Genomic DNA, 26652 nt, shown 5'->3' on the forward strand with positions numbered 1-26652 from the left:
AACCATCTGTCTGAAGCATTGCAGGGTTTCTTGCCTAAGCAGGGGGTTGGACTAGAAGATCTCCAAGGTCCCTTCCAAACTCTGTTGTTGTTATTTGTTAAGCCCAAATAGGCAGGCTCCATTATGGTCATACGTCGAGGAGTACTTGAATGTCTATTACAGGTTGTCCTCGACTTACGACAGTTCATTTAGCATTCCCTTGGCCACATAGTTTACATTTGGATGCTTGACAACTGCTTCATATTTATGACCGATGCAATGTCCCGGAGTCATGTGATCACCTTTGTTGACCTTCCCACCAGCAAAATTAATACAGAAGCTGGATTAGTAACAGCATTACTAATTTAAAAACTGCGGTGATTCGCTTATCAAATGTGGCAAGAAAACTTGTAAAATTGGCAAAACTCACTTAACAAATTTCTCGCTTAGCAACATAAATGTTGGGCTCAATTGTGGTTGTAAGTTGGGGACCATTTGCATATTGAGCCGTTGCACTCTATGTATTGTACTGATAATTTCACTATTTCAACGTTATTTCATGCTATAGCATTCCTATGATATGACCGGGGGTCAAAACAATAAAGTTAAACTATTGATTCACGCTCACCTTTTCAGCGGCTGCATCAATGGCAGATTGATTGTAGAAAGAGGTGACCGTCTTGGATCGCTCCCTGGCCAGCTCATGATGCTGATCGATAGCTGAAGACGACCCGTATCGGAGTCCAGGGAGAAGGAAGGGGAGCACGCAAGGGGCCTGGTTCCCTGCTGCCCCCAGCTCTATCCGCAGCAGTGTTTTCCACATAATTCTCTATACCATAGACACCTGAAAGGAGAAAAAAAGTTTGCTAACCCACTTCAAAAGTCCTTCTTGTGTACAATTGGAGTCCAGTGGTGGACTGAAAGTTTCTTAATAACTGGTTCTCTGCTCTAATGTCTGGCCAGGTGGGCATGGCAAGGGGCATGGCCAGGGGGTGTGACCATGCACATGCACAGGAAGCAAAATTTATTTATTTATTGGATTTGTATGCCGCCCCTCTCCGCAGACTCGGGGCAGCTAACAACAACAATAAAAGAGTATATAACAAAATCCAATACTAAAAAGAGTTAAAAACCCAATCATACATACAGACATACCATGCATAAAATTGTAAAGGCCTAGGGGGAAAGGGATATCTCAGTTCCCCCATGCCTGGTGGCAGAGGTGGGTTTTAAGCAGCTTTCGAAAGGCAAAGAGGGTGGGGGCAATTCTAATCTCTGGGGGGAGTTGGTTCCAGAGGGCCGGGGCCGCCACAGAGAAGGCTCTTCCTCTGGGTCCCGCCAAGCGACATTGTTTGGTTGACGGGACCCGGAGAAGACCCACTCTGTGGGACCTAACTGGTCGCTGGGATTCGTGCAGCAGAAGGCAGTCCCTGAGATAATCTGGTCCGGTGCCATGAAGGGCTTTATAACCAACACTTTGAATTGTTACCGGAAACTGATCGGCAACCAATGCAGACTGCGGAGTGTTGGAGTAACATGGGCATATTTGGAAAAGCCCATGATTGCCCTCGCAGCTGCATTCTGCACTATCTGAAGTTTCTGAACACTTTTCAAAGGTAGCCCCAGGTAGAGCGTTACAGTAGTCGAGCCTCGAGGTGATGAGGGCATGAGTGACTGTGAGCAGTGACTCCCGGTCCAAATAGGGTCGCAACTGGTGCACCAGGCGAACCTGGGCGAATGCCCCCCTCGCCACAGCTGAAATCTTGCACGAGGACGTACGTATGTGTGAAACTTTGGTGATTTTTGCCAGTTTCTTTGCTTCCTCGAAGGCAAAAATCGCTGAAATCTCGTGTTCACGCATTTGGCTTCCTACGTATGCGCAGGAAGCAAACTTCACTCTGATGCGCCTGCCCGCCCACCAATCAGCATATTTCGCTGCGCGCGCAGCTCCATTTTTCCTACCAGAACACCTTCTACCACCACCCATCCCAATACTGGGTATGGCAGTCAGTCCTCTGCAGCACTCTGCCAGTCAAAACGGGGCGCGCCAGCACAGGTGTTAATTACAAAATGTGGGCTTTGCTTTCTGCCATCCAAATTCAGTGATCAAGGGGTGTGAACTGCACAGAAAATTTCACTTTTGTTTGATTTTGAAGAGATATTCCCAAGGTCAGATGTACACTAAATGTAGACTGACTTATAGCTACACCTCTTCCCAGCAAATAGAAAATTTTGAAGCTCCAGGTAGAGAGGATTTATTTTAGGAGGAGTAACCACAGTTTGGAGGTTCCTAAAGGAATGCTGTGAAACTGTATTTTAAAGAACATTTGAGGGAGGGTGTTCCCTCCCGAAAATTCAAGGGTACAAATTTCAGACACACACACATTTGAAAATTCAAAACAATGTTCTTTATCACAAAATTCAAAAGAAACAAAGCACCCTTTTTTGTATTGCAAAGAGCACTTGTCCCAAAACAACCCTGTAGGCTGTACAATTCCCTTAATCAGTCCTTAAGTACTTAGCTAGCAGCTGTGAAGAAACGTCACAGCCCTTCTTCCAACGAAGTGAGACACACACACACTTTGCTCCGATTTGGTTTCAAAGGCTTGAAAAATCAACAAACAAAGTGCAGAAAACAGTAAGGCACGGTCCTGAAGAACTGTGATCAGATACTCTTCCACAATGGCCAAACCAACACGCTGCTATTTGTATCTGTAGCCCTAATTACTAGAGCCCCACCGAAACACAGGTGGCCTCTCTTATCTCCAGGCCTATGACATGTTGATGTTTCCCCTGCATCCACCTCCACATTCCTTGGGGCAGGAGCTGGGCCAGAGCCAACCACAACAGAGGGGTGCAGAGAATAGCTCTTCGTTGCCTGGGCCTGTATAGACCTAACACCAATCAAAACACTGTTTGTGAAGCAACTGATCAACACTGGCAGGCAGAAGCTACTAGTATATGAAAATAAGAACAAGCTCCACTCCTTCTATAGTGCTGATGATGTTACCACAAAGGTGGGCTCTGTAGAATCAGTAGCAAACCGCTGGTAATATCATGATGGTGCCACAGAACGGGTTCTGTCGGTGCCAGTCCATGGATGCCATCATTTTTTAAATTTTTTTTTTGGATTTTTAAATTTATTTTGGAAAAAAAAAAGTCAGGTTCCCCCCCCCCCCTTCTGCGCATGTACAGAAGCATACTTTCCAGCACTGCACATGTGTCCCTGGATTTTTTTGAATATTTTACTTATTTTGAAAAAAAATCAGTTTTTTTCCTTCTGTACATGCACAGAAGCTTAGTTTCCAGCACTGTGCATACATTGTTTTTGGCTTCTTCTTTTTTTAAAACTTTGAGATTTTTTTCAACACTGCGCAAGCCAGCAGCAAAGTAAGTTAAAACCCAGTGTTATCTAGTTTGGTGATAAAACATCTGCAAGAAAACCATCAAGTTCAATGTGTACCAAGAACCCCACAGTTCAACCCTGAGCTAAAAATATTATCTTCTATCAATAAACACTTTTTGTTTAGAGAGACTTGGAGCCTCTCTTATATGAGATGGCTGCCAATGAATTTCATTTTAAATCTTGATATGATTTCTGTAAATAAGGTATGTAGAATTTACAGTGGCTGAGTATTTGATCTTTCATACAGCAAAAAACCCAAACAAATTTAATAGATAAACAAATAAAAAACAGATTTTTAAAAAGTAAAAGCTCAGGAAAGAAAAAGAGGTTTTTTTCCTTCTGCGCATGCACAGAAGCTGTTTCCACCACTTTGCATACATTGCTTTTGGCTTATTCCTTGTTTTTAAATTTTTATGAGATTTTTTCAACACTGCGCAAGCCAGCAGCAAAGTACCTTTGGTGATAAAACATCTGCAAGAAAACCATCAAGGTCAGTGTGTACCAAGAACCCCACAGGTCAACACTGAACAACAAATATTATCTTCTATCGCTAAACATTTTTTGTTTAGAGAGACTCAGAGCCTCCCTTACATGAGATGGCTGCCAATGTATTTCATTCTAAATCTTGATATGATTTCTATAAATACGGAATGTAGAATTACAGTGGCTGAGTATTTGATCTTTCATACATCAAAAAAACAAAACAAATCTAAGGGATAAACAAATAAAAAACAGATTTTAAAAAAGTCAAAGCTCAGGAAAGAAAAAGAGTGAAAGTATTAAGAAAGAAAGGAATAGAAGAAAAATTAAAAAAGAATAAATTCTAACTTTCAGTATAAGTAAAAAGATATCAAGATTACTCTAAGATTGACATTTGCCTACATTATTTCCACAATCCCACATCTAATCATCAAAGCTCAGATCAACTTTTAATTTCATTTTCTCAAAAAGTCCAGTAATGGTTCATATTGCTTTAATCACTATATATCAGGGAAACCACAACTAATGTATTTAATTGCACTAAACTCTAAATAAAACAGGAATGGAAAATCCTAAACTATAGTGTTAGACCCATGCTTCCCAACTTTGGCAATTTTAAGGTGCATGGACTTCAATCCCCCAGAATTCCCCAGGCTGCATAAAGTTTGTCCATCCTAAATTTCCAAGACTGAAAAACACTGATCTACAGGTAAGGATTTTTCCATTCCTCTTTTACTGGTCCTTACTTACTCATGAGCAATCATAATGCAAAACTGCATTATGAAGACTAAGTGACTGCACGGAATTAATTGAATTACTCATTCTATCTATCTATCTATCTATCTATCTATCTATCTATCTATCTATCTATCTATCTATCTATCTATCTATCTATCTATCTATCAAATTTGTATGCCGCCCCTCTCCACAGACTCGGGGCAGCTAACAACAGTAATAAAACAATATAAACAAATCTGATATTTAAGTTAATTTTAAAAAGAAACCCCAATTTAAGAGACCAATCATACATACAGACATACCATGCATAAATTTTTTATAAGCCTAGGGGAAGGGAATATCTCAATTCCCCCATGCCTGACGACAGAGGTGGGTTTTAAGGAGCTTACAAAAGGCAAGGAGGGTGGGGGCAACTCTGATATCTGGGGGCCGCCAGAGAGAAGGCTCTTCCCCTGGGTCCCGCCAAACGGCATTGTTTAGTCGACGGGACCCAGAGAAGGCCAACTGTTTGGGACCTAACTTTGGACATGGGCAGCAGGCACACACGGGTTGGGCATGTGCGCCCGCCGTGAGATTTTGGCAATTTTTGTTGGGTTTTTTGCTTCTGCGCATACTCATATGAGATTTCACTTGAATTGAATTGAATTTATTAGATTTGTATGCCACCCCTCTCCGAAGACTCGGGGCGGCTCACAATAAGACAGTAATACAATACAATACAAATCTAACATTAAAATTTAAACTAAATTAAAATATATGTATAAAAAACCCATTAACTACACAGTCATACACACTCAGTCCAGCTGATCAATATAGAGGTCAAAGAAAAAGGGGGGGAGGTTAATCCCCCCACGCCTGGCGGCAGAGATGGGTCTTTAGCATTTTGCGGAAGGAGGGTAGGGCAGTTCGAATCTCCGGGGGGGGGGGGAGTTGATTCCAGAGGGCTGGTGACACCACAGAGAAGGCTCTTCCTCTGGGTCCCGCCAGATGGCATTGTTTAGCCAACAGGACCCGGAGAAGGCCAACACTGTGAGACCTAATCGGCTGCTCGGATTCGTGCGGCAGCAGGCGGTCCCGTAGGTATTCTGGTCTGATGCCATGTAGGGCTTTATAGGTCATTACCAACACTTTGAATTGTGACCGGAAACTGATTGGCAGCCACTGCAAGCCGCAGAGTGTTGACGACACATGGGCATATCTGGGCAAGCCCATGATAGCTCTCACGTCCGAATTCTGCACAATCTGAAGTTTCCGAACACTCTTCAAAAGTAGCCCCATGTAGAGAGCGTTGCACATACGCAGGAAGCAAATCATTCCCCGGGCACATATGCTTGACCGCCAGTCAGCTGGAGCAGTACGCACAGCTCTATTTCCACTACCAGAACAGCATCCCGCTCCTGAGCCGGAAGCAGCCCAACCCTGGATGGCACACACAGAAAAGTGACAAGGCTTGTATCATGATCCCATGATTGCTTTGACACCTTCCCCCACCAACATGTGACTGCCCGGCCTTATAGATTTCATTGCACCCCCGTGCAAAGATGGCTCCTTCCTTGCTAACATTGAGAAGAGAAAGTCGAGAAAGTCCGGTTGCCCCTTGAAAAAGCACCTTTGGGACAACCATGACCTGGATGACTGAGAATCTCCAAAGATTTTGAAAAGAGAAATGATAACAGTCCCTTTGGATTGTTGTTGGCATTTTTCTCTTAAATGGTAAGGAGAAAGGAGCCATTTTTATAGGAGGTGGGGGGAGAGAGGTGTTTGCAATGTATTCCATAAGGCTGGGCTGTTGTGGCCCGCCAGCAACCTGTGCAACAGAAGGCAGATCCTGTTTAAGAGGAGACCGACTTGGTGATGCGCCAGCAGCCTGTGCAGTTGGCGCCCAAGTCGGATAGTGAGGAGGCTGATGAGGACTCAGTGCCAGAGGCAGATGTGCAGCCAGGGCCTTCGGAACCTCCAGTATCTTGTAACAGTGATGAGGAAGAAGAGGCTTCTCCTCTTCTTAATGCACGAGTACACAGAGCTGCCAAGAGACAGGAGTGGTTACTCAAAAAGAGGTCTCCTAGGGAATAAGGCTTGGGGCTAATTGGCCATTCCCCTAGTCTACTTAAAAACAGCAGAGGCAGCTGAAAGGCTGCAGGAAACAACGTTTTGGAACAGAGTATTTGTCCTGAGTATCATGTGAATCTGTTTTTCTATTTTGGATTGCTTTTAGATCTTGTGTGTGCGTGTGTGCGTGCGCGTGCATGTGTACCCACTATAAAGCCAGTTATTAGTAATGGTTTATTGATTAAATTAAGTGCGTCCAAACTGTGTGTGTTTGTTACATTCTTAAACGATGGGCAGAACAGTGATACGTTGGTGTATCTGAACAACAAGCCAGGTTGCGTTACTGGCTGATTTCATTGTGATTGTACCTATTGTTTTAATAGTTCTGTGATTGTTTTACATGCGCAAGCTGCCCAGAATTACTTAGCCGTGATGGCAGAGGAATGGTGCACAAATGAAAAACAAACAGAAGCAGTCGTGGCCAACTTAATATCCATGCGCTATTGCTATCATATGCCCTCCTTTATTGAACCTCTAGCCTGACCAAAAAAATTGTGATGTGAACACAAGGTGTCCCAGAGGGCAAACTGAAGGTGTGGTTTGAATGCAGCACAACCAGAAACATCTATATAGGGCAGCATAAGCAAACACAGATTGATAAACAAGCATCAGACTTAATGACTTCTTTAATGACTTTGCTTGTCAGAAAGTCACAAGAGAATCAAACAACACAACACACACAGAGAGAGGCATATAAATCCAATTAATAATAACAATTGCAACTGTCATAAATGTGAAGCTGTCCCCAATTTTGATTATGTGACCATAGGGATGCTGTAATGGTTGTAAGCATGAAAAATGCTCTTAAGTCACTTGTTCAGTGCTGTCGAAATTTCGAAAGGCTACTAAATGATTGGTTGTACATCGAGGACTATCTGCATTTTGTTTCCATTAAAACAAAAAAGTAGCTCCCTTCAAATGTAAGCCTAATATTTCCAGTTCAGAGCATTAACTTAGGAACAGCTTCTGAGCAGCTGGATAATAACTGCATAGTAGACATTTCGTAAGTAAAAAATCAGCAGACTCCATAAACAAGAAAGGAAACTAAGATAGTTGCTAAACTGTGCCTGAGTGACTGGATTCACACGTCTGTTTATTTATTAGGTCTAATATTCCATCTTTCTTCCAAGAACTGAAGGCTACATCTAGGACAATGATGGTGAACCTTTTTTCCTTGCGTGTCGAAAGTATGTGCGCCCACACCCATAATTCAATGCTTCCCACATCATACCCTACTGCCATTGCGCGCATGACCCAGCACATGCTCTGTCCCCCATGCATATATGATTGCACGACCTCCCCAGTCCCCAATTTCCCGATTCCCGGAAGGCCCAGTAAGCCTGTTTTTCACCTCCCCAGACTCCACAGGCTTCCTTGCAGCCTGGGGAGAAAGAAAACGCCCTCCCCTGCCCTCTGGAGGCCGAAAATGCCTTTCCAGAGTCTCCGTGCGAGTCGAAAATCAGCTGGCTGGCATGCTGGAGCTGAGCTAGGGCAATGGCTCGCATTCCGGCAGATATGACTCCACGTGCCACCTATGCCACAGGTTTGACATCGTGGATCTAGGACAGAGGAAGCTGCTTTTGCCCTCCCCAGGCATTGAATTATGGGTGTGGGCACTCGTGCATGTGCAATAATGCACACATACACTCTCTTTCGGCACCCGAGGGAAAAAAGGTTCACCATCACTGATCTAGGAGAAACCTTCATTTCATTCCCACAATACAATTCTGAGAAGTCAGTAGACCAAAAATAACACAACTGGCCTAAGGTCTCCGGGTCAACTTGGGTCTCCCTATTCTCCATCATCTTCCCTGCTCCAGGGACTGGTCTAAAGTCACTCAGGGAACTTCAACATTTAAGATTGGGATTCAAATTTGGGACTCACCAAATGCTCATCCAATGCCTTAAGCCAGTATTCGCCAATTTTGGCAACTTCTAGCTTTGTGGACTTCAACTCCCCCACCACCCCGATGTTCGTACTCCTCCCACACTACTAGCTTTTCAAAAAGCTATTAAAAACTGGTTTTGTCGACAGGCCTGGGGGCCGTGAAGTTTAACATCAGACATGCCCGAATTATGTTTGTCTGGTATGTATATTTGTTAGATTGGGCTTTTTGGGTGGGTGGGAGGTTATAATGGGGTTTGTTAGGATCATGGGGTTTCATTAACTGATGAGGTTCGACTTCTTTTTATTATTGTACTATTGTATTTTTTAAAATTGTTGTAATAAGTCCTATGGGATTGGGCGGCATAGAAATCAAATCAATTCTATGGAACCTACTACCCCCCGACGTTCATACTCAGTGAAGGGCTACCAAAAATTTTACTACCGCACTGTGGGCATGGCTTATGCAGGGTGCCCTGCATTTTTTTTCAACATCTTTCAGTGCAAATTGGGTGCTGTGGGGTGGAGCTCCATTTTTGCTACCCCATTGCATTCCCTCCCATGCCCGGGCAGTAGCCCATCCCTGTTCATACTTCTCCCACCCTACTGGCCTCCCGTAAGGCCACGAAGACCTGGCTCTGGAGGCCATGAATTGCACATTTTCATGGCCAAATTGTATGAATGGTGTGTATGCATGCAATTGCTGCCAACCTGCCTTCCATTGAGGACCTGTATACTGCACGAGTCAAAAAGAGGGTGGGGAAAATATTTACTGACCCCTCAGATCCTGGACACAAATTGTTTCAACTCCTACCCTCAAAACGTCGCTAGAGCACTGCACACCAAGACAACTAGACACAAGAACAGGTTTTTTCCCCGAACGCCATCACTCTACTAAACAAATATTTCCCTCAACACTGTCAGACTTTCTACTAAATCTGCACTTCTATTCTACTAGTTTTTCTCATCATTCCTTTCACCCATTTCCTCCCATGTTGACTGTATGACTGTAACTTGTTGCTTATCTCCTAAGATTTTTATTAATATTGCTTCTTCATTGCTTATTTGACCCCTATGACAATCATTAAGTGTTGTACCACATGATTCTTGACAAATGTATATTTTATTTTATGTACGCTGAGAGCATATGCACCAAGACAAATTCCTTGTGTCCAATCACACTTGGACCAATAAAATTCTATTCTTTTCTATTCTATTCTATTATCTTTTTTTATATAATAAATAGGTTTTATCATGGGGTTAGTTTTAGATATTATATTCGTCTTCTTTTATTGCTTTGTATCTTTTGTATTTGTATTATTTTGTAAGCCTCCCTGAGTCCTTTGGGATTGTGCGGCATAGAAGTTGAATGAATGAATGAATGAATGAATGAATGAATAAAATTAAACTCTCAGAATTCTTCTCAGTGGCTACACTGGCTGTGGAATTCTGGAATTCGAAGTCCACATCCTTTGAAAATGCCACAACTGTGAAACCATGCTTTAATCTCCCAGTTATGTGTTCAAGAGTAACAAAATCCCACTCCAGCCTTCCTTGGCCTCTGCAGTACTTACTCTTAAGATGACAGGTCACACGGATCTCTCCGTGGATGCTTCTGTTTCCCCCCAAGTGTGGTCATTGTCCCCTTTGGCAGGGCCTTTGCGCATTCCCTTAATGTGACAAGAGATGACCCAACTGACTCATCTAAAGCATGACTGATTTATTCCTTGATAGCTGAGAACCAGCAATCTTGAAAATATGGAAATATGGAATACTGGAAAGAAAATAATACCCAGTCCAGCTTACACCTCATCAATAAAATTCACGAATGTGCAGAACTAACCAAAATGACTTGTGAATTGGAAGACAGAGACACATCAGACTTCTACTCAGCCTGGGATTGATGGTATAAATGGTTGAATCATTAAAAATATTCCAAATAAAAATTAATTAAAACTGGAAAGTTTTCTTCTCTCCCTTCACCTTTCTTAGAAATACTATTCCAAAATAGACAAATCTGAAATATTATATATGAGAGAAATTGCAAACCTACCTATAGATGGCTATCCAAAAGCTACTAAGAATGATAAAAACCAAACGGCTTGAAATAACTTGAACAAAATCTTTAAAGTCGCAACATAGCGGTCAATAATATAGTTGACAAATGGGTAGCAAAGAAGTTTGGATGGTATCATTATAAACTTATGGAGTTTATATTTGATTATATAAGACATAAATATAAGGAAAATAAGAATGAAAATGTAAATTATGTTAGCCCTAACTTATATATACAATGCCTATTTAGTAATAAGTTACTATATATTAATTTGATGTATTCATAAAAATCACTTCTTATAGTCACAATACTAAGTTTGCACCTTTATGATGTGTACCACCTACAGTTCACGTTATGGAAATGTTCATTCAATGTTTTGTTTAAAAAAAAAGATGGCAAGTCACACGGATTTCTCCATGGATGCTTCTGTTCTTCCCCACATATGGTCATTGTCCCCTTTGGCAGGGCCTTTGTGCATCCCCTTAATGTGACAAGAGATGACCCAACTGACCCATCTAAAGCATGACTGCTTTATTCCTTGATAGTTGAGAACCAGCAATCTTGAAAATATGAATGGACGCTTTTGCAAAACAGTCAGCAAGAGCTATCTTTTTAAGGTGGTCAATATATACAGTGGTCCCTCGATCATCGCGAGGGTTCCGTTCCAGGACCCCTTGCGATGATCGATTTTTCGCGAAGTAGCGGTGCGGAAGTAAAAACACCATCTGCGCATGCGCAGATGGTGTTTTTACTTCCACCGCCGCCCGCCCTTCGCCCGCCCACCCCGTTGCTCGCGCCTGGGGTTTCCCCGCGCGCGTGCCGCCCGCCCGCCCACGCCGTTGCTGGGGCTGCTTCCCAGCTGGGAAGCGGAGCTGGGATGTCCCCAAGCGCGCGCGCGTTGCTGGGGCGGCTTCCCAGCTGGGAAGCGGAGCTGGGGTGTCCCCGCGCGTGCCGCCCACCCACCCACGCCATTGCTTGCGCCGCCGCTGGGGTCTTACCGGGGCAAGAGGGGGAAGACCCAGGGAAGCCGCCCAGCAGCTTATCTGCCCGGCGGGAAACTCCACCATCTACGCATGCGTGGCCATAGAAAAAAGGCACGCATGCGCAGATGGTGTTGTTTACTTCTGGGTTGAAAACTCGCGATATAGCGTTTCGCAATACTCGAGATCGCGAAACTCGAGGGATCACTGTACATGCAATCTGACAGAATCTGAGAAGAAATCAAGCCCATTAAAAATATGTCATGCCTGCAATGCACATTGATGATGTTACCTAGTTTGATAATAAATGTCTGCAAAAAACCCCACCAAGGCCAGAGAGAGAGATCAAGGACTCCACAATACCTTTTTTATTTTAAATTAGAGGAAGAAAAAGAGGCAAAAACTTCTTCCTGCACTTAGAAATTGTTTTTCTTCCTCTGAAGGATATTGCATTTCCTCAGTATGCTAGATCTTGCCCAATTGTCTCATAGCAAAAGCCACGTAGACCAGCAAAACCCTCCAAGTCTTTCTGAGTAACAACTTGGCATAGTCCTTTTACATTAGTCAAAACCAGCCTGTCATTCAAAGGCTAAAGTAGCAAATTTCCTCCCAAAGATATTAAAACAGCTTTCACAGCACAATTCCTCTCCCTTCAAACTGGATAGTTTTACCAACTTCAAGACTGAAATTGCTTAAGTGGGAAGAAAAATGAAGGCAATTCTTTATACAGCGCCAACAGAAATTGGAAAGAATTTTTCTCCTCAAACATACTACATTATTTCTGGCCAACTTCCTTGTTCTACAATGCCCTCCAGTTTCTTTCAGGCAAGGAAGGATCGAAAGAAAAGGAAAATTCATTTACTGGTTCAAATTTTATATATTCCAAGGGATTTGGTTTATACAAATAGGCCTCCACTTACGACAACATTTGTGGCCCAAATTTTTACCAGCTCCCAGCTTGCACTGAAGTCTTTGTAACCTGGAGAGGGAGAAATATGAGCTTATTGGGCCCACCAGAAGTTGGGAAACAGGTCATTTCCAGCCTCCAGAGGACCTCTGCGGGGCAGGGGAAGCTGTTTTCGCCCTCCCCAGACACTGAATTATGGGTGTGGGCACTCACACATGTGCAATAGCATGTGCGCACGCTCTTTCGGCACCCGGGGAAAAAAAGGTTTGCCATCACTGCCGTAGGACATTGCAATCATCATAATAAATATGAGTCATTGCCCGACATCTGAATGCAACAATTGAGTAAGTGTGAAAAACGATCATAAGTCACTTTTTCCAGTGCTGTTGTTACTTTGAACAGTCAGCAAGTAAACTAAGTCAAGAACTACCTGTATAATAAGGCATTCTTAAATGTACAGTAGTCCCTCACCTATCGCTAGTGTTACGTTCCAGACCTGGCCGCAATAGGTGAAATCCGCGATGGGGAATTTATCGACTGATAGTACTTATTTAAGTATTTATATTGTAATTGTTTGGTACGTTTTCATTGTTTTAAGTGTTTATAAACCCTTCCCACACAGTATTTATTTTAGATACAGTATTTAAATACAGTATTTACAATTTATATATATATATATATATATATATATATATATATATATATATATATATATATATATACAGTGGTACCTTAAGATACGAACCCCTCGTCTTACGAACAACTCGTGATACGAACCCGGGGTTCAGAAAAATTTTGCCTCTTCTTACGAACTTTTTTCGAGTTACGAACCTGCGTTCGGAGACTGCTGGGAAGCCCCGCGGCTGTTTTAAAAGGTAACAGCCGGGCGGCGGGGCTTCCCAGAAGCCTCCCGAACGCCGAGGCAAAATTTTGCTGAACCCCAGGTTCGGTTCGGGAGGTTGCTGGGAAGCCCCCCAGGCAGATTGCGACCTTTTAAAACACCCGCGCCGCTTCGCAGCTGTCTCCCGGAGCCGAACAGCAAAGCCTGAAGCTGAACAGCAAAGCCGAACTTCCGCATTCGGCTCCAGGAGACACATGGGAAGCGGCGCGGGTGTTTTAAAAGGTCGCAGCTGGCCTGGGGGGCTTGCCAGCAACCCCCGCACCCCGAACCCGGGTGTGGGGGGGGGGGTGCTGGCAAGCCCCCCAGGCCGGCTGCGACCTTTTAAAACACCCACGCTCTTCCCTCACCCCCGCCCCCGCAAGGCATCGCAGCGACAAGCGGGTTTTTCCGATGCGGGTCTTATGCGCCCGAGCCGGGTTTCCCCCCACATCCGGGCCCACGCACCTGTTCCAGCGGGCTATTTTCCGCCGGTAGTAACGCAGCGCCTCCTGCCCGTTGAGCAGCTTCTCGGCCGGTCTCTCGGGGGTGCTGTAGAGCGGGTGCGCGAATAGCCTCCTCAGCTTGGAGTGGGGGGGCCTGGCTGCTCAGGTTGGCGGGCGGCCGAGTCCGGAGCTTTGGACCGGCGGCGACGGCGGCTTCTTCGGCGGGGCAGGAGCAGCGGGGCTCAGCCGTCTCCGTGGCCGGACCAAGGCGCCGCCTCATTTGGGGCCAGAGGTGGAAGTAGAAATCGGCGCTGAGCAGCGCCCCGAGAAGCAGCAGAATGAGCAGCCGGTCGCGCCGGGTCCCCAGCATGGTCAGCGCCGGCGGCTGGGCGAGAAGCAGGCCGGGCGCGAAGGCAGCGGCGCACGGGCGATGCCGGGCCGTGGGTGGGAAAGGAAGGCGAGCCACGCGCCTGTTTGGCCGCGAGAGCCCGGGCGAGTCCCGGCAGGGCCTCTGCCCCGCTGCCGCCGCAGGAGCAGGTGGGGGAAGCCGAGGCAAGGGAAGCAGCAGGCAGCGCCCCGCTTGTGGCCGAGAGGCAACCGGCTGCATCTTTGCCCGGTGGCCTCTCCCGAGTAGGCAGACCGTGCCGCCTCTGGAAGGATGGACGCGTTGGGCGTTTGTTTGCATCACGTGATTGACCGGGTGAAATAAAAGATCTAAAAACCCCTTGTCTCCCCAACCCGGATTTTTAGATCTTTTATTTCACCCGGTCAATCACGAGATGCAAACAAACGCCCAACGTGTCTGAAAGCCAGAGACTTTGGCTAGAGGTCTCTCCGACGAGCTCCGGTTCTCGTCGGAGAGACCGCTTGCCAAAGTCTCTGGCTTTCGGACACGTTGGGCGTTTGTTTGCATCTCGATTGACCGGGTGAAATAAAAGATCTAAAAATCCCTTGTCTCCCCAACCCGTATTCAATCCCGGACGTGGGGGGAAACGCGGCTCGGGCGCATAAGACCCGCGTTGGAAAAACCTGCTTGTCGCTGCGATGCCTTGCGGGGGCGGGGGTGAGGGAAGAGCGTGGGTGTTTTAAAAGGTCGCAGCCGGCCTGGGGGGCTTGCCAGCACCCCCCTGCAGCCCGAACCCGGGTGCGGGGGGTGCTGGCAAGCCCCCCAGGCCGGCTGCGACCTTTTAAAACAGCCGGAAAGCCGTTTTTTGGGGGGGGGGGTTTGGTTGCACGGATTAATTGACTTTACATTGTTTCCTATGGGAAACAATGTTTCGTCTTACGAACCTTTCGTCTTACGAACCTCCTCCTTGCACCAATTAAGTTCGTATCATGAGGTATTACTGTATATATATATATATATGTTAAATGTTTTTAGCTGTGGCCCTGGGTTGGGCCTGGGTTGGGCCTGCAGTGACCCCTGCAGTGGCCCTGGGTTGGGCCTAGAGGCAAAAAAAGGAGCTGTGACGTTCCTTAAAAATATACCAGGGTGATCCGACATAAGAAATATATATATATATATATATATATATATATATATATATATATATATATATATGTAGATTGTTCTGAGTTCGGGTTTTGCCCTGTGTAATGTAATATATATATTTGAAAAACCTGCCGATCGAGTTCGGCGGGCTGTTTAAATCTGCCGATCGACTTCCTCAGAAACCCGCGATGAAGTGAAGCCGCAGTAGGTGAAGCGCGGTATAGCGAGGGACTACTGTAATAACCAACAGATATTTAAGAGACCTATAGAAACAATTTAACTGGAGGCTGGAGACGGGCTCCGTCACCAGTCCTCCGTTTTTACCCTGGCGGTCGCCCCGTAGCGATCCATTCGGACTCGGAGGGTCCGTCCCAGAACAGGGGTCCTATGAACATCAAGGGTGTACCCGCCGATGCCCCCGGGATGCAGGGTTGCCCCGCAGCGCCAGCGGTGAAAGATCCGGGGGGTGGCAACAGCCGGCACCCGGCCATAGCGTCACCTCCACACAAGAGGAAGAATAAAGGAAAAGAATTCAGAAGTCTAACTAAGCGTTTGAACCAACAGAGAAGAAAGAAGAGGGATATATAATCTACATATACCATGATTAAATAAGGCGAAAAAGAAGAAAGTAAAAACTCTGCCGATGTGAGTGGATTTATACAACTTGGAACACACATAACTCACACAACCATAGAGACTATAAAACAGAGCTTCAGCTCGGATTTACTATAACTTTGATTATTCCTGGAAGGTTTACTCATTATACTGGAACCGAGGGGATAAGGATTTTAACTATATATAAAGAAACAATTTCACTGGAGAAAAAAACCCTGCTTATTACAACAACTGGCATTGTTATAGCATTTGTTCTAGAGAGATGCACACACTCATTTTATACATATACATGTGCATACACACACACATTTGTTTTTGTAGATTTTCACAGGTACTGTACAGGTATGAAGGCCTTGACATATTCGGGTTTTTTATTTCTCTTGTTCTGGACCCTCCCTTCTTCAAACTGTTCTGGATTCTGGTTAGAACTTTGGTTAAATTGGGAATAACGCTTACTGAATGCAGGATTTCATAAACAAAAACTCCATCTTTATTTCCAAACGCATTATAGACAGTCACATTCCTTCCTCTCTTATCTTTAGCAATTAGAGCACAAAAAAACATCCCTCCATGCCTCCTCCCTTATTTTAAGATTTATGTCTATGCAGCCTAGTTCAAAGCATAACGAACAGGTGTGAAATAGCAAACAATGAACTCACTTACTTGGTAGCCATAATGGCACACGTCCATGATGGATTTACAACACTGAAAACTCCCCCCTTCTTCCCCGCTGGCACCCGGAGGTGACAAATAAATCACTTCAGTAATTAACCCTTTCCTCCCCTTAATTGTGCTTTACTGTTCGGGTCCCGAAATAAAAGTTTGACACCCTGTAAAAATTTTTCCCTGCGTATCTGAAACTTGAAATTTCATGACTTTTCATCATTTCAGGGGTTCTCTCTATGAGAATTTTTTTTGGGGGGTGGGGGGTTTCTTTCTTGCTGGAAAAAAAAAAGTCACACTTGTACTGTTCCCGTGTCACCCTGACCCGGACTGAAAATTCTTCATTTGAAGTATGTTTGGTTAATTTGAAAACTTTTTTCACTTGGAAAGTAGTCTGAACATTTATGCACACAATGATATGAAAATTGAACTGAAAAAAATTATGCATATTGGTTTATTTTGATTATAAAAGGCAGACCCTCCCTTTCTTTGTGAAGTTTTTTTCAATTTATAGATAGTTTAGCTTGCAAAATGTGTTCAATTTTACTAAAGTTGGTGTGGGATTGGTAGTTTGAACATTTCTGAACATAAGAAAAATATAAATGAACTGAAAGAAATGATGCTTATTGGTTTTTTAAAATCAGAAACAAGCCCCCCCCCCCGGCTGCTTGCAACCATTTTCACTTTATATTTTTTTAGGATCCAAATCCGAAATATTTTTAATATCTTAGGCATTCATTTACTCAATTTAATATTGCTGATAATCAAAAAAATATTTTTGGGGTGGGGGCTAATTTTTTTCTGGGCAAAAAAAAAATTCACGTCAAGTCTGTTTCTGGTCGTATATGACTCGGACCAAAAATAATTTTTTTAGGTACTTGAATTTGGTCTTTTTGAAAACTTTTTCCACTGGGAAACTAGTTTGAACATTTATGAATGTAATGATATGAAAATTGAACTGAAAAAATTGTGGCTTATATTTTTATTTTGATCAAAAAGCCCCTCTCCCCATTTTTTTTGAATTTTGTCAATTTATATTTTTTTAGGCTACAAATCTCTAAGGAATTTCCTCCCAAAAGTTTTGATATACTAAATTGAACATACCTGATAATAAAAAAAATAGAAATGAACTGGAAAAAATGATTCTTATTTGTTTATTTTGGCCACAAAAGGGCCACTCCCCCTTGGCCTTGCTGTGTGCCATTATTTTCACTTTTTATATATATTTGGCTAGAAATATTTGGAATATCCCTTTGAAAAGCAAACACATGATAGCCAGACAACTACTTTTATGAAAGAAATCAATTTTACTAAAAACAAGTATGAAAGTTTGAAATTAACCGCATAATTTTTATATAAATTGAAATAACTGAATGGGGGGGGGGAAGACTTTTATGTGCAAAATAAAGAAATATGCATCAATTTTTCAAGTTCAATTTTCATATCATTATGGCCAAGTGTGATTGGACACACAAGGAATTTGTCTTGGTGCATATACTCTCAGCATACATAAAAGAAAAATTATACATTTGTTAAGAATCATGTGGTACAACACTTAATGATTGTCATAGGGGTTAAATTACATTCTCCCTCACCACACCACCTATCATAAAGTGTAAGGTGGGTTATGGCCTTATGAGGCATTAGTATCCACGTTTACTTCAGTACTTAACAATTCTGAAGTAAATGTGGCTGCGGAATTCTGGGAATTAAAGTCCACATTTCTTGAAGTGGCTAAGGTTGAAAAATACTGTTCTATTTGACCTGTTATCGCAAACAGGACATTTCAAATGTTTCTATAATATTCTATCTTCTGCTCCACTCTTTTTTCAGCATTAAAAAAAAATCTTTTCCTGATCTGTAGCATTTATGCTTGCTTGGAACAAAAAGCATATATACTGTACATTCTTTTTTTTTTCATTTGGGTAGATTACTTTGTGTACTTCAACGATGTGTTCTTTCACTATTCAGCCACCCAAAACAAATATATATATTCTTTTCTTGCCTTCTCTGCTTTCAAAGCAGATATTTGTGTTCTGATCAGTGCTAAAGACTTAGTGGTTACTTCTCAAAATCTTTGCAAACGTTCTGGCTGGTCTCTGCCAATGCAAACTGAAATTTGTTTTGCATCCAACAAAGAATAAATGATTCAACTACAGGCAGTCCTCAACTTATAATCACAATCAAAGCCAAAATTTCAAAAGCTGCTAAGCAAGACAGTGGTTAAGTAAGGTTTGCCCCATTTTACGATCTTTCTTGCCACAGCCATTAAATGAATCACCCTAGTTGTTAAGTTAGTAACATGGTTATTAGGTGAATCTTCCCCATTGACTTTGCTTGTCAGGAGGTCGCAAAAGGAGATCACATGGCAAAGCAACTGTCTTACCACATGCCACTTATCCGGATTTTAATCATGTGACCACAAGAATGCCACAGCTGTTGTAAGTGTGAAAAACAGTCATAAGTCACTTTTTTTCAGCGCCACTATAATTTCAATCAGTTGTTTAAAAAATGGTTGCAAATCAAGGACTGCCTGTTTGCTGCATATCTCTGTTTAACTTTCCATCTTAAAACTGTTAGGGCCTGCAGAGTATAACTTTTAAGACCTTTATTCACTTGCTACATGTAATACTTATTTATTTGATCTGTATCTCTACCTTTCCTCCAGAGCAAAAAAAGAATTCTGGATGCGTGCTCACATATATTTATCAGGGGTGGGTTTTGGATCCTTTTGCTGCTGGTCCACTTGGGGTTGCAACATGCACCCGCAGCAATCAAAAAAATAGCTTCTGGAGCATGTATAGAAGCAAAAATAAGAAAAATAAAATCCAAGATGGCGGCACCCATGAGCCTCTGACAGAAACTGCTTCATGAAGTCATCACTGAGTTACTAACAGTTCAAAAGAATTGGTTAGAACCAGTAAGAACCCCACCTCTGATTTTATTTATTTATTTATTTGTTTGTTTATTTGATTGAGTTCTATGCCGCCCCTCTCGGAGGACTCGAGGCAGCTGATAACATATAATACACAGTACAGTGATCCCCCGATCATTGCGAGGGTTCCGTTCCAGGACCCCTAGCAATGATCGGGTTTTCGCGAAGTAGCGCTGCGGAAGTAAAAACACCATCTGCGCATGCGCAGATGGTGTTTTTACTTCCGCAGCGCTAGCGAGGAGCCGAAGATTGGGGTTCCTGGGAAGGGGACTCAGCTGGGAAGCGGCGCTGGGGTTTCCCCACCGCCCACGCAAACTCCTCGCTGCCGCTCGCCCGCCCTTTGCCCGCCCACGCCGCTCACTCGCGCCGCTTCCCAGCTGAGTCCTGAAGCCAATTCGCTTCAGGACTCAGCTGGGAAGCGGCGCGAGCGAACGGCGTGGGCGGGCGAGCCGCGGGCAGGCAGGCGGCGGACAAGCCGTTCGCTTGCGCCGCTCGCGCCGCTTCCCAGCTGAGTCCTGAAGCCAATTCGCTTCAGGACTCAGCTGGGAAGCGGCGCGAGCGAACGGCGTGGGCGGGCGAGCGGCAGCGAGGAGTTTGCGTGGGTGGTGGGGAAACTCCTCGCTGATGCCCGCCGCTCGCCCTCCCGCCAGCAAGAGGGGGAAGACCCAGGGAAGCCGCCCAGCAGCTGATCTGCCCGGCGCCATCTACGCATGCGTGCCCATAGAAAAAAAGGGCGCGCATGCGCAGATGGTGTTTTGACTTCCGGGTTGAAAAATCGCGATTTAGCCCGTTCGCAATGATCGGGATCGTGATACCCGGGGGATCACTGTATACAAAATCTTGAATCCGATTAATTAAGAACCCCCCCAAAAGCATAAAAAAAATCATGGCTTTGGACCAGAGTACCTCCGGAACCGGCTGCTACCACACGAATCTCAGTGGCCGATAAGGTCCCACAGAGTTCGCCTTCTCTGGGTCCCGTCGACTAAACAATGTCGTCTGGCGGGCCCCAGGGGAAGAGCCTTCTCTGTGGCGGCCCCGGCCCTCTGGAATCAACTCCCCCCGGAGATTAGAACTGCTCCCACCTTCCTTGTTTTCCGTAAACTACTTAAGACCCATCTATACCGCCAGGCATGGGGGATTTGAGACACCTTTCCCCCAGGCTTATTATAATTTATGTTTGGTATGTATGTGCTGTTTGGTTTTTAATTATAATAGGGCTTTTAGGTGTGTTTTTTTAAAAATATTAGATTTGTGCCAGTATAATATTGTTTTTATCGTTGTTGTGAGCCGCCCCGAGTCTTCGGAGAGGGGCGGCATACAAATCTAATAAATTATTATTATTATTATTCCACTCACTCAACATTCTCTCAACACATTCATTGGCCAGGGGGCAAAGATCTAATGGCCCCAGACCTGATGGCATAAATGAGTTTTCAGACTCTTACGGAAGGCACGTAGGGTGGGGGCAGTACAAATCTCCGGGGGAGCTGATTCCAGAGGGAGGGCTTATCACAGAGAAGGCTCTTCCCCTAGGTCCCACATTGTCTAGATGACGGAACCTGGAGAAGGCCGACTCTGTGGAACCTGACCGGTCGCTGTGATTCATGTGGCAGAAGGCGGCCTCGGAGGTATTGTTTGCTGTGACTTTTACACAACTACAGTCAAAATTCCTTAGGTACCATTTTATAACAAAATAGTAATATTATGACAGTAACATCATCACTGAAGCCCATGGCATCTTTCTCTCAGTCCGTAAGATACTAATAATTTTCTTTTATCCTTTTGAATAAACCCGCAAGGTGGCTTGGGCTGAGAGAGAAAGAGGCTGATACCCAAATATTCTCTTGCAATTTGGAGATGTTTTGTAATGAACCAACAGAATTTTCCAGACAGCCTTACAGGATGACTCTCTTGCTTTGGATAGACAGAAATCTAATCTAATCTTGTTTTAGGATCACACAGACATGATGGCTCCTCCATACAAAGCAAATCCCTGAAGTTGCAGAGAATGGTAGGAAATGAGTTCCAGTCTTAACTTTCGTCTTGATGCCCTCCGTAAAAGAAAAGAAATAAAGTCCAGCAAAGAAGACCCCATTTGAGGGTATATAGCAGGGGTATCACACTCAAGGCCTGTGGGACAGATCCAACAGAGGTGGGTTCTTATCAGTGTGGCCTGGTAGTGCGGTAGTAACCCGCCGTTTGTGCAATTTGTGCGCAACAGCTCCGGTTCTCTTTGCGGTCCGTGGACAGCACCATTTTTTTTAAAAAAACCCTAATTTTGGGCTATTTCTTTGCTTCTTTGCAGTGCACGGGTATGGAGGTAAGAGTAACCTGTCCCAAAATCAATTTCTTTTAAAGAAAATCAAATTAAGATGTTTTATAGATGGCGTCTCCCACCATATAGGATTTCTAAAATGTTTCCTAACCTGTTGGAAATGTAAAAAAGAAATTGGTACATATTTTCATACATGGTGGACTTGCCTTGAAGCCAAGAATTATTGGAATAAAGTAGAGAAATGGTTAAAGGAAATAACGAACGAGAAGATTAGAAAGACTCCAGAATTCTTCCTACTAGGTATCTCAAATATGAAATATAAAAAAGAAATATATTATTTAATAATTCACATTTTAGTTGCGGCAAGGATCATATTTGCTCAGAAATGGAAAGAAAAGGAAATACCAAAAGATGAAGCAGTATTTAAAAAAATCATGGAATGTGCAGAATTAGACGTGATGACAAGACGCTTGAACAATCAGGCAGAAACAGAATTTTATAAAATATGGGACAAAGTGTATAAATGGTGGAATTTTAAAAAATAGAATTTATAATCATTTGAATTTATTAAATTGAATATACTGTATATATATGGTAGAGTATTAAGAAATTAAAAGGATAAGGGTTTTTTAATTGAATAAGTGATTTTAATTATTATATAATATTGTTATAATAGATATAAAGTAATAGATTAAAAATAGTATAATGATAGAGTATTTTTGTAATATTAATAATTTAAAATGCTTTTTTATTATTTGTTTAATTAATTGATTTTAATTAGTTTAATTATATTATCAAAATGATATTTTATAGACAGGAGAACCGGTCATTGGACTGTGCATGCAGCTCCATTTTCACTACTGGTACAGTGTGGTGCCTACTTGCTAGCAACCCATTACTGGTTGCAGGAGTCCGTTGTGGCTGAAAACAGAGATTGGGAGCCCATTTTCACTGGCACAGCACTTCGTCCACCACAAGCCACAACACCAGTGATGCCGGGTTGGCTACACTGTCTCCGGCCATGCCCACTCCAGCCCCCCCACCCAAGGTCAAACACAACCGTGATGCAGCCCTCAATGAAATCGAGTTTGGCACTCCAAGTCTACAGTGGGACACTCTGGTAAGAATCTGGATCAGGGAGAAGGGCAGAAGGAATAACCTCGAGGAACAGGAGGAAGAGCTGCCACCAAGACAGCAGTCAGATAAAGAAACCTGAGCCTGGAAACTGTCGCCTGAGAAAGCATCTTGTCTACTTCTCATCAAGATAAAAGGAGGGAGGGGTGCAACATATTCAGACTTGAAAGATTCTGTTACTACAGTCTTGTATTAATAATAGTACAATATTAGCATTCATAACTTTGGTTTCTTAGTTTGGTGTACAGTGGTACCTCTAGATACAAGCTGCTCCACATGTGAGTATTCCAAGTTACGAGCCGCGACGTGAGCGAAATTTCTGTTCGACGCCCGAGCTCAAATTCGGGATACGAGCCGAGCTTCCACTAGGTGGCGCAAGAATCTCCTTGCTTCCAGTTATCTCAGCGGGAAAAACAAAGTCTAAAGGCATTTGTTCGAGGTGTGAGTTGATCGACTTACGAGCTTGGGTCTGGAACGAATTAGACTCGTATGTCTAGGTACCACTGTAGTATAATGAAGAATTGATGGCATATCACATGTTCTTGAACAGTACCCTCATGACCAATAATCAGTCAGAGACAATGGGAGATGATGCCTAATAGCAATAGCGTTTAGACTTATATACCACTTCACAGTGCTTTACATTCCTCTGGGTCCTCATTTTACTGACCGCGGAAGGATAGAAGGCTGAGTCTGCCTTGAGCCAGTGAAAATTGACTATTACTTGACTATTGCAATGCACCCTACATAGGGCTACCCTTAAAAAGCGTTCAGAGCATTACACCAACATTCTGTGAGCTACACTGTTCTGTCGAGTTCCCTGGTAGAATCCTCCCGAAAATTCACAGATACAAATTTCAGACACACAAAAGTTTGAAAATTCAAAACAATGTGAGCACTGGTCTCCAAACAAACTGGTAATTTGTACAAGTCCCTTATCAGTTCTGAGATACTTAGTTTGCAGCTGTGAGGCAATTCACACTCCTTCTTCTTTCACAAAGTGAAACACACTTTGCTCTGGTTTAGTTTCAAAGCGGGGAAAAATCAGCACACCAAGGTCGAAGTCAGCAAGGCAGGCACAAAACACAACGATCAGATAATGTCTCCCCCACATCCACAATTCTTGGGGCAGGAGCTGGGCCAGAGGTAACTACAACATACACTGGCTTCCAATCAGTGTCTAGATGCAATTTAAGGTGTTGGTTATCACCTATAAAGCCCTACATGGTTTAGGATCAGTCTACTTACGGGACTGTCTTCTTCTGCCTACCTCCCAGCGACCGATTAGGGTCCACAGAGTCCTCATCCTTCTTCGAGCCCCGTAGGCCAAACAATATCAATTGGCGGGACCAGGTGGGAAGGCCTTCTCTGTGGTGACACCAGCTCTCTAGAACCAGCTGCTCCCGGAGGTCTGCACCGCCCCTACCCTCCTTGCCTTCCGGAAAGCTTTAAAACCTAGCTCTGCCAGCAGGCCTGGTGCCGTTGAACTATACCACCTAGCTCCAGGCAAGAAGATATGAAAGCTTTTATTTCAGGCATTTTAATTATTTTTATATTGTTTTTATTTGTTGTCCGCTGCCCAGAGTCTGTAAGAAGTTGGGCAGCCTATAAATTTAATTAATTTAATTTAATAAATTAAAATCAAACTCCTGAACTGCTGGTAGCCAGCAGAAGCAGACTATAGTATTGAACTCTAACCACTGTGCCACCACGACTTTGTGGTGAGAGGAATAGAAGGTCACAGGTCCCAACTGGGCTTTAGAGAAGGGCAAGCAAAGAGGTGGAAAGTGAACCAGGATTATTAGTTTCTTTCCAAACTTGGAAGGCCACTAAGCAACACAGTAGTGTTTATTAACCTTGGCAGCCTGAAGATGTGAGGACTTCAACTCCACATAAATGGCTGGGGAATTCTGGGAGTTGAAGTCAACACATCTTCACTGCCATAAGGACTTGAAAAACAGGACACTCAGAGCTAAGATTGTGATCCCCTTATATAGAGTGCTGGTGAGACCACATTTGGAATACTGTGTTCAGTTCTGGAGACCTCACCTACAAAAAGATATTGAAAAAATTGAACGGGTCCAAAGACGGGCTACAAGAATAGTGGAAGGTCTTAAGCATAAAACGTATCAGGAAAGACTTAATGAACTCAATCTGTATAGTCTGGAGGACAGAAGGAAAAGGGGGGACATGATCGAAACATTTAAATATGTTAAAGGGTTAAATAAGATTCAGGGGGGAAGTGTTTTTAATAGGAAAGTGAACACAAGAACAAGGGGACACAATCTGAAGTTAGTTGGGGGAAAGATCAAAAGCAACGTGAGGAAATATTATTTCACTGAAAGAGTAGTAGATCCTTGGAACAAACTTCCAGCAGACGTGGTTGGTAAATCCACAGTAACGGAATTTAAACATGCATGGGATAAACATATATCCATCCTAAGATAAAATACAGGAAATAGTATAAGGGCAGACTAGATGGACCATGAGGTCTTTTTCTGCCGTCAGTCTTCTATGTTTCTAATGTTAGGTGGTCAAATAGTGGCCCACAGCTCTATGCAAAACTGGCCAAAAGGTTGAGAAATTAAAGCAACAGGAAACCAGGATACCTGGCTTGATTTGCAGAAGGAAATCTTGTGGCTTTGTGACTCTGGAAGCCACAACTCAAAGCAGAAACTCTCAGGAGTGGCAAGGAACCCACAAAATCTCCAGAAACCCCAGAATCCATTCACTTACCTTTTCTCCAGGTCTGGCAGAGCTCCCTTCCACGCAGATCCACTGTGACCCCTCCCGCCCCCAGGTAACTCAGAAAAGCCAACAACCACCCTGTCTGACCCCTCTCCACAACCTTCACGCTCTCAGCAATGCCTGTACATACAAGACAGCTGAGCTCTGCCTGTGTCTTTGGCCTCGTTTTACCCCAAGCAGCTGAAACCTGCAGGGAGGGGTAAGGCTACAGGACTAGGAAGGTGCCAGGCGAACAGGCTTATGAAATCCTGGAGCGCCGGTAAACTTTTTGGAATCTGGAAAAGATTATGGCAGCAACTGTCTCATCCGCTGATGCCCCTGGATTCTGCATGCTTGTTAGGGACTGCGGCCAGTGAGCTGGAAGCCATTAAAATGTGGCCCAGGCAGTAACATGGGGAGAAAAAAAACAGCAGCAGAAGGTATTACTTAAGAACCTGACAGCTCATTTTCAGTGGTGATTTTTAAGTATAGTACTTATCGGAAACCTACGTATGATACTAAGTGTTTGCTTTCCTGCAAATAAATTTCAGGGACTTGCTTCTGGTAAGTCCTTCACCGCTCTAAGGACCTCTTTTTTTCACTCTATTATCTTCAATTCATACTAGCTGGACTCACGTCAAGGGTGACAAAGCACGAAGGAGATTTGTGTGGTTTGGGTTAAGCAGTTTGTGTAAATCCAACCGATTATGGCTTTTTCAACAACTAGGGCAAAGTAACCCATGATGTGGCCTGGTATCTGAATTTACTCTTTGTTTCACTGATAAAAGTTTATTTAGCTTTCCTAAACAATATTTCGTTCTTCCTTCGTGCATTTGCCCTGGATTTTTATCTTATATTTATAATTTATTTGGGGGCAGGAGTGTTGCTGCAAGTTCTATTCTAGCATTTCTATGTTCCAGATTCCTGGTTCCTATAAGGTCCAAC

General features: G+C 43.7%; 1 protein-coding gene across 1 annotated transcript in view; it reads right to left on the reverse strand.

The window, feature by feature from the left end:
- Nucleotides 1-26652, reverse strand: part of BCKDK (branched chain keto acid dehydrogenase kinase) — a 74864-nt gene that overhangs the window by 45650 nt on the left and 2562 nt on the right. Inside the window, exon 2 of the mRNA XM_070726791.1 lies at nt 608-823. Within this exon, the coding sequence (XP_070582892.1) occupies nt 608-802 (195 nt within the window). The 5' untranslated portion in view covers nt 803-823. The remainder of the gene's footprint in view (nt 1-607; nt 824-26652) is intronic.

This window comes from Erythrolamprus reginae, chromosome Z, assembly GCF_031021105.1.
Source record: "Erythrolamprus reginae isolate rEryReg1 chromosome Z, rEryReg1.hap1, whole genome shotgun sequence".
Classification (NCBI taxonomy): domain Eukaryota; kingdom Metazoa; phylum Chordata; class Lepidosauria; order Squamata; family Dipsadidae; genus Erythrolamprus; species Erythrolamprus reginae.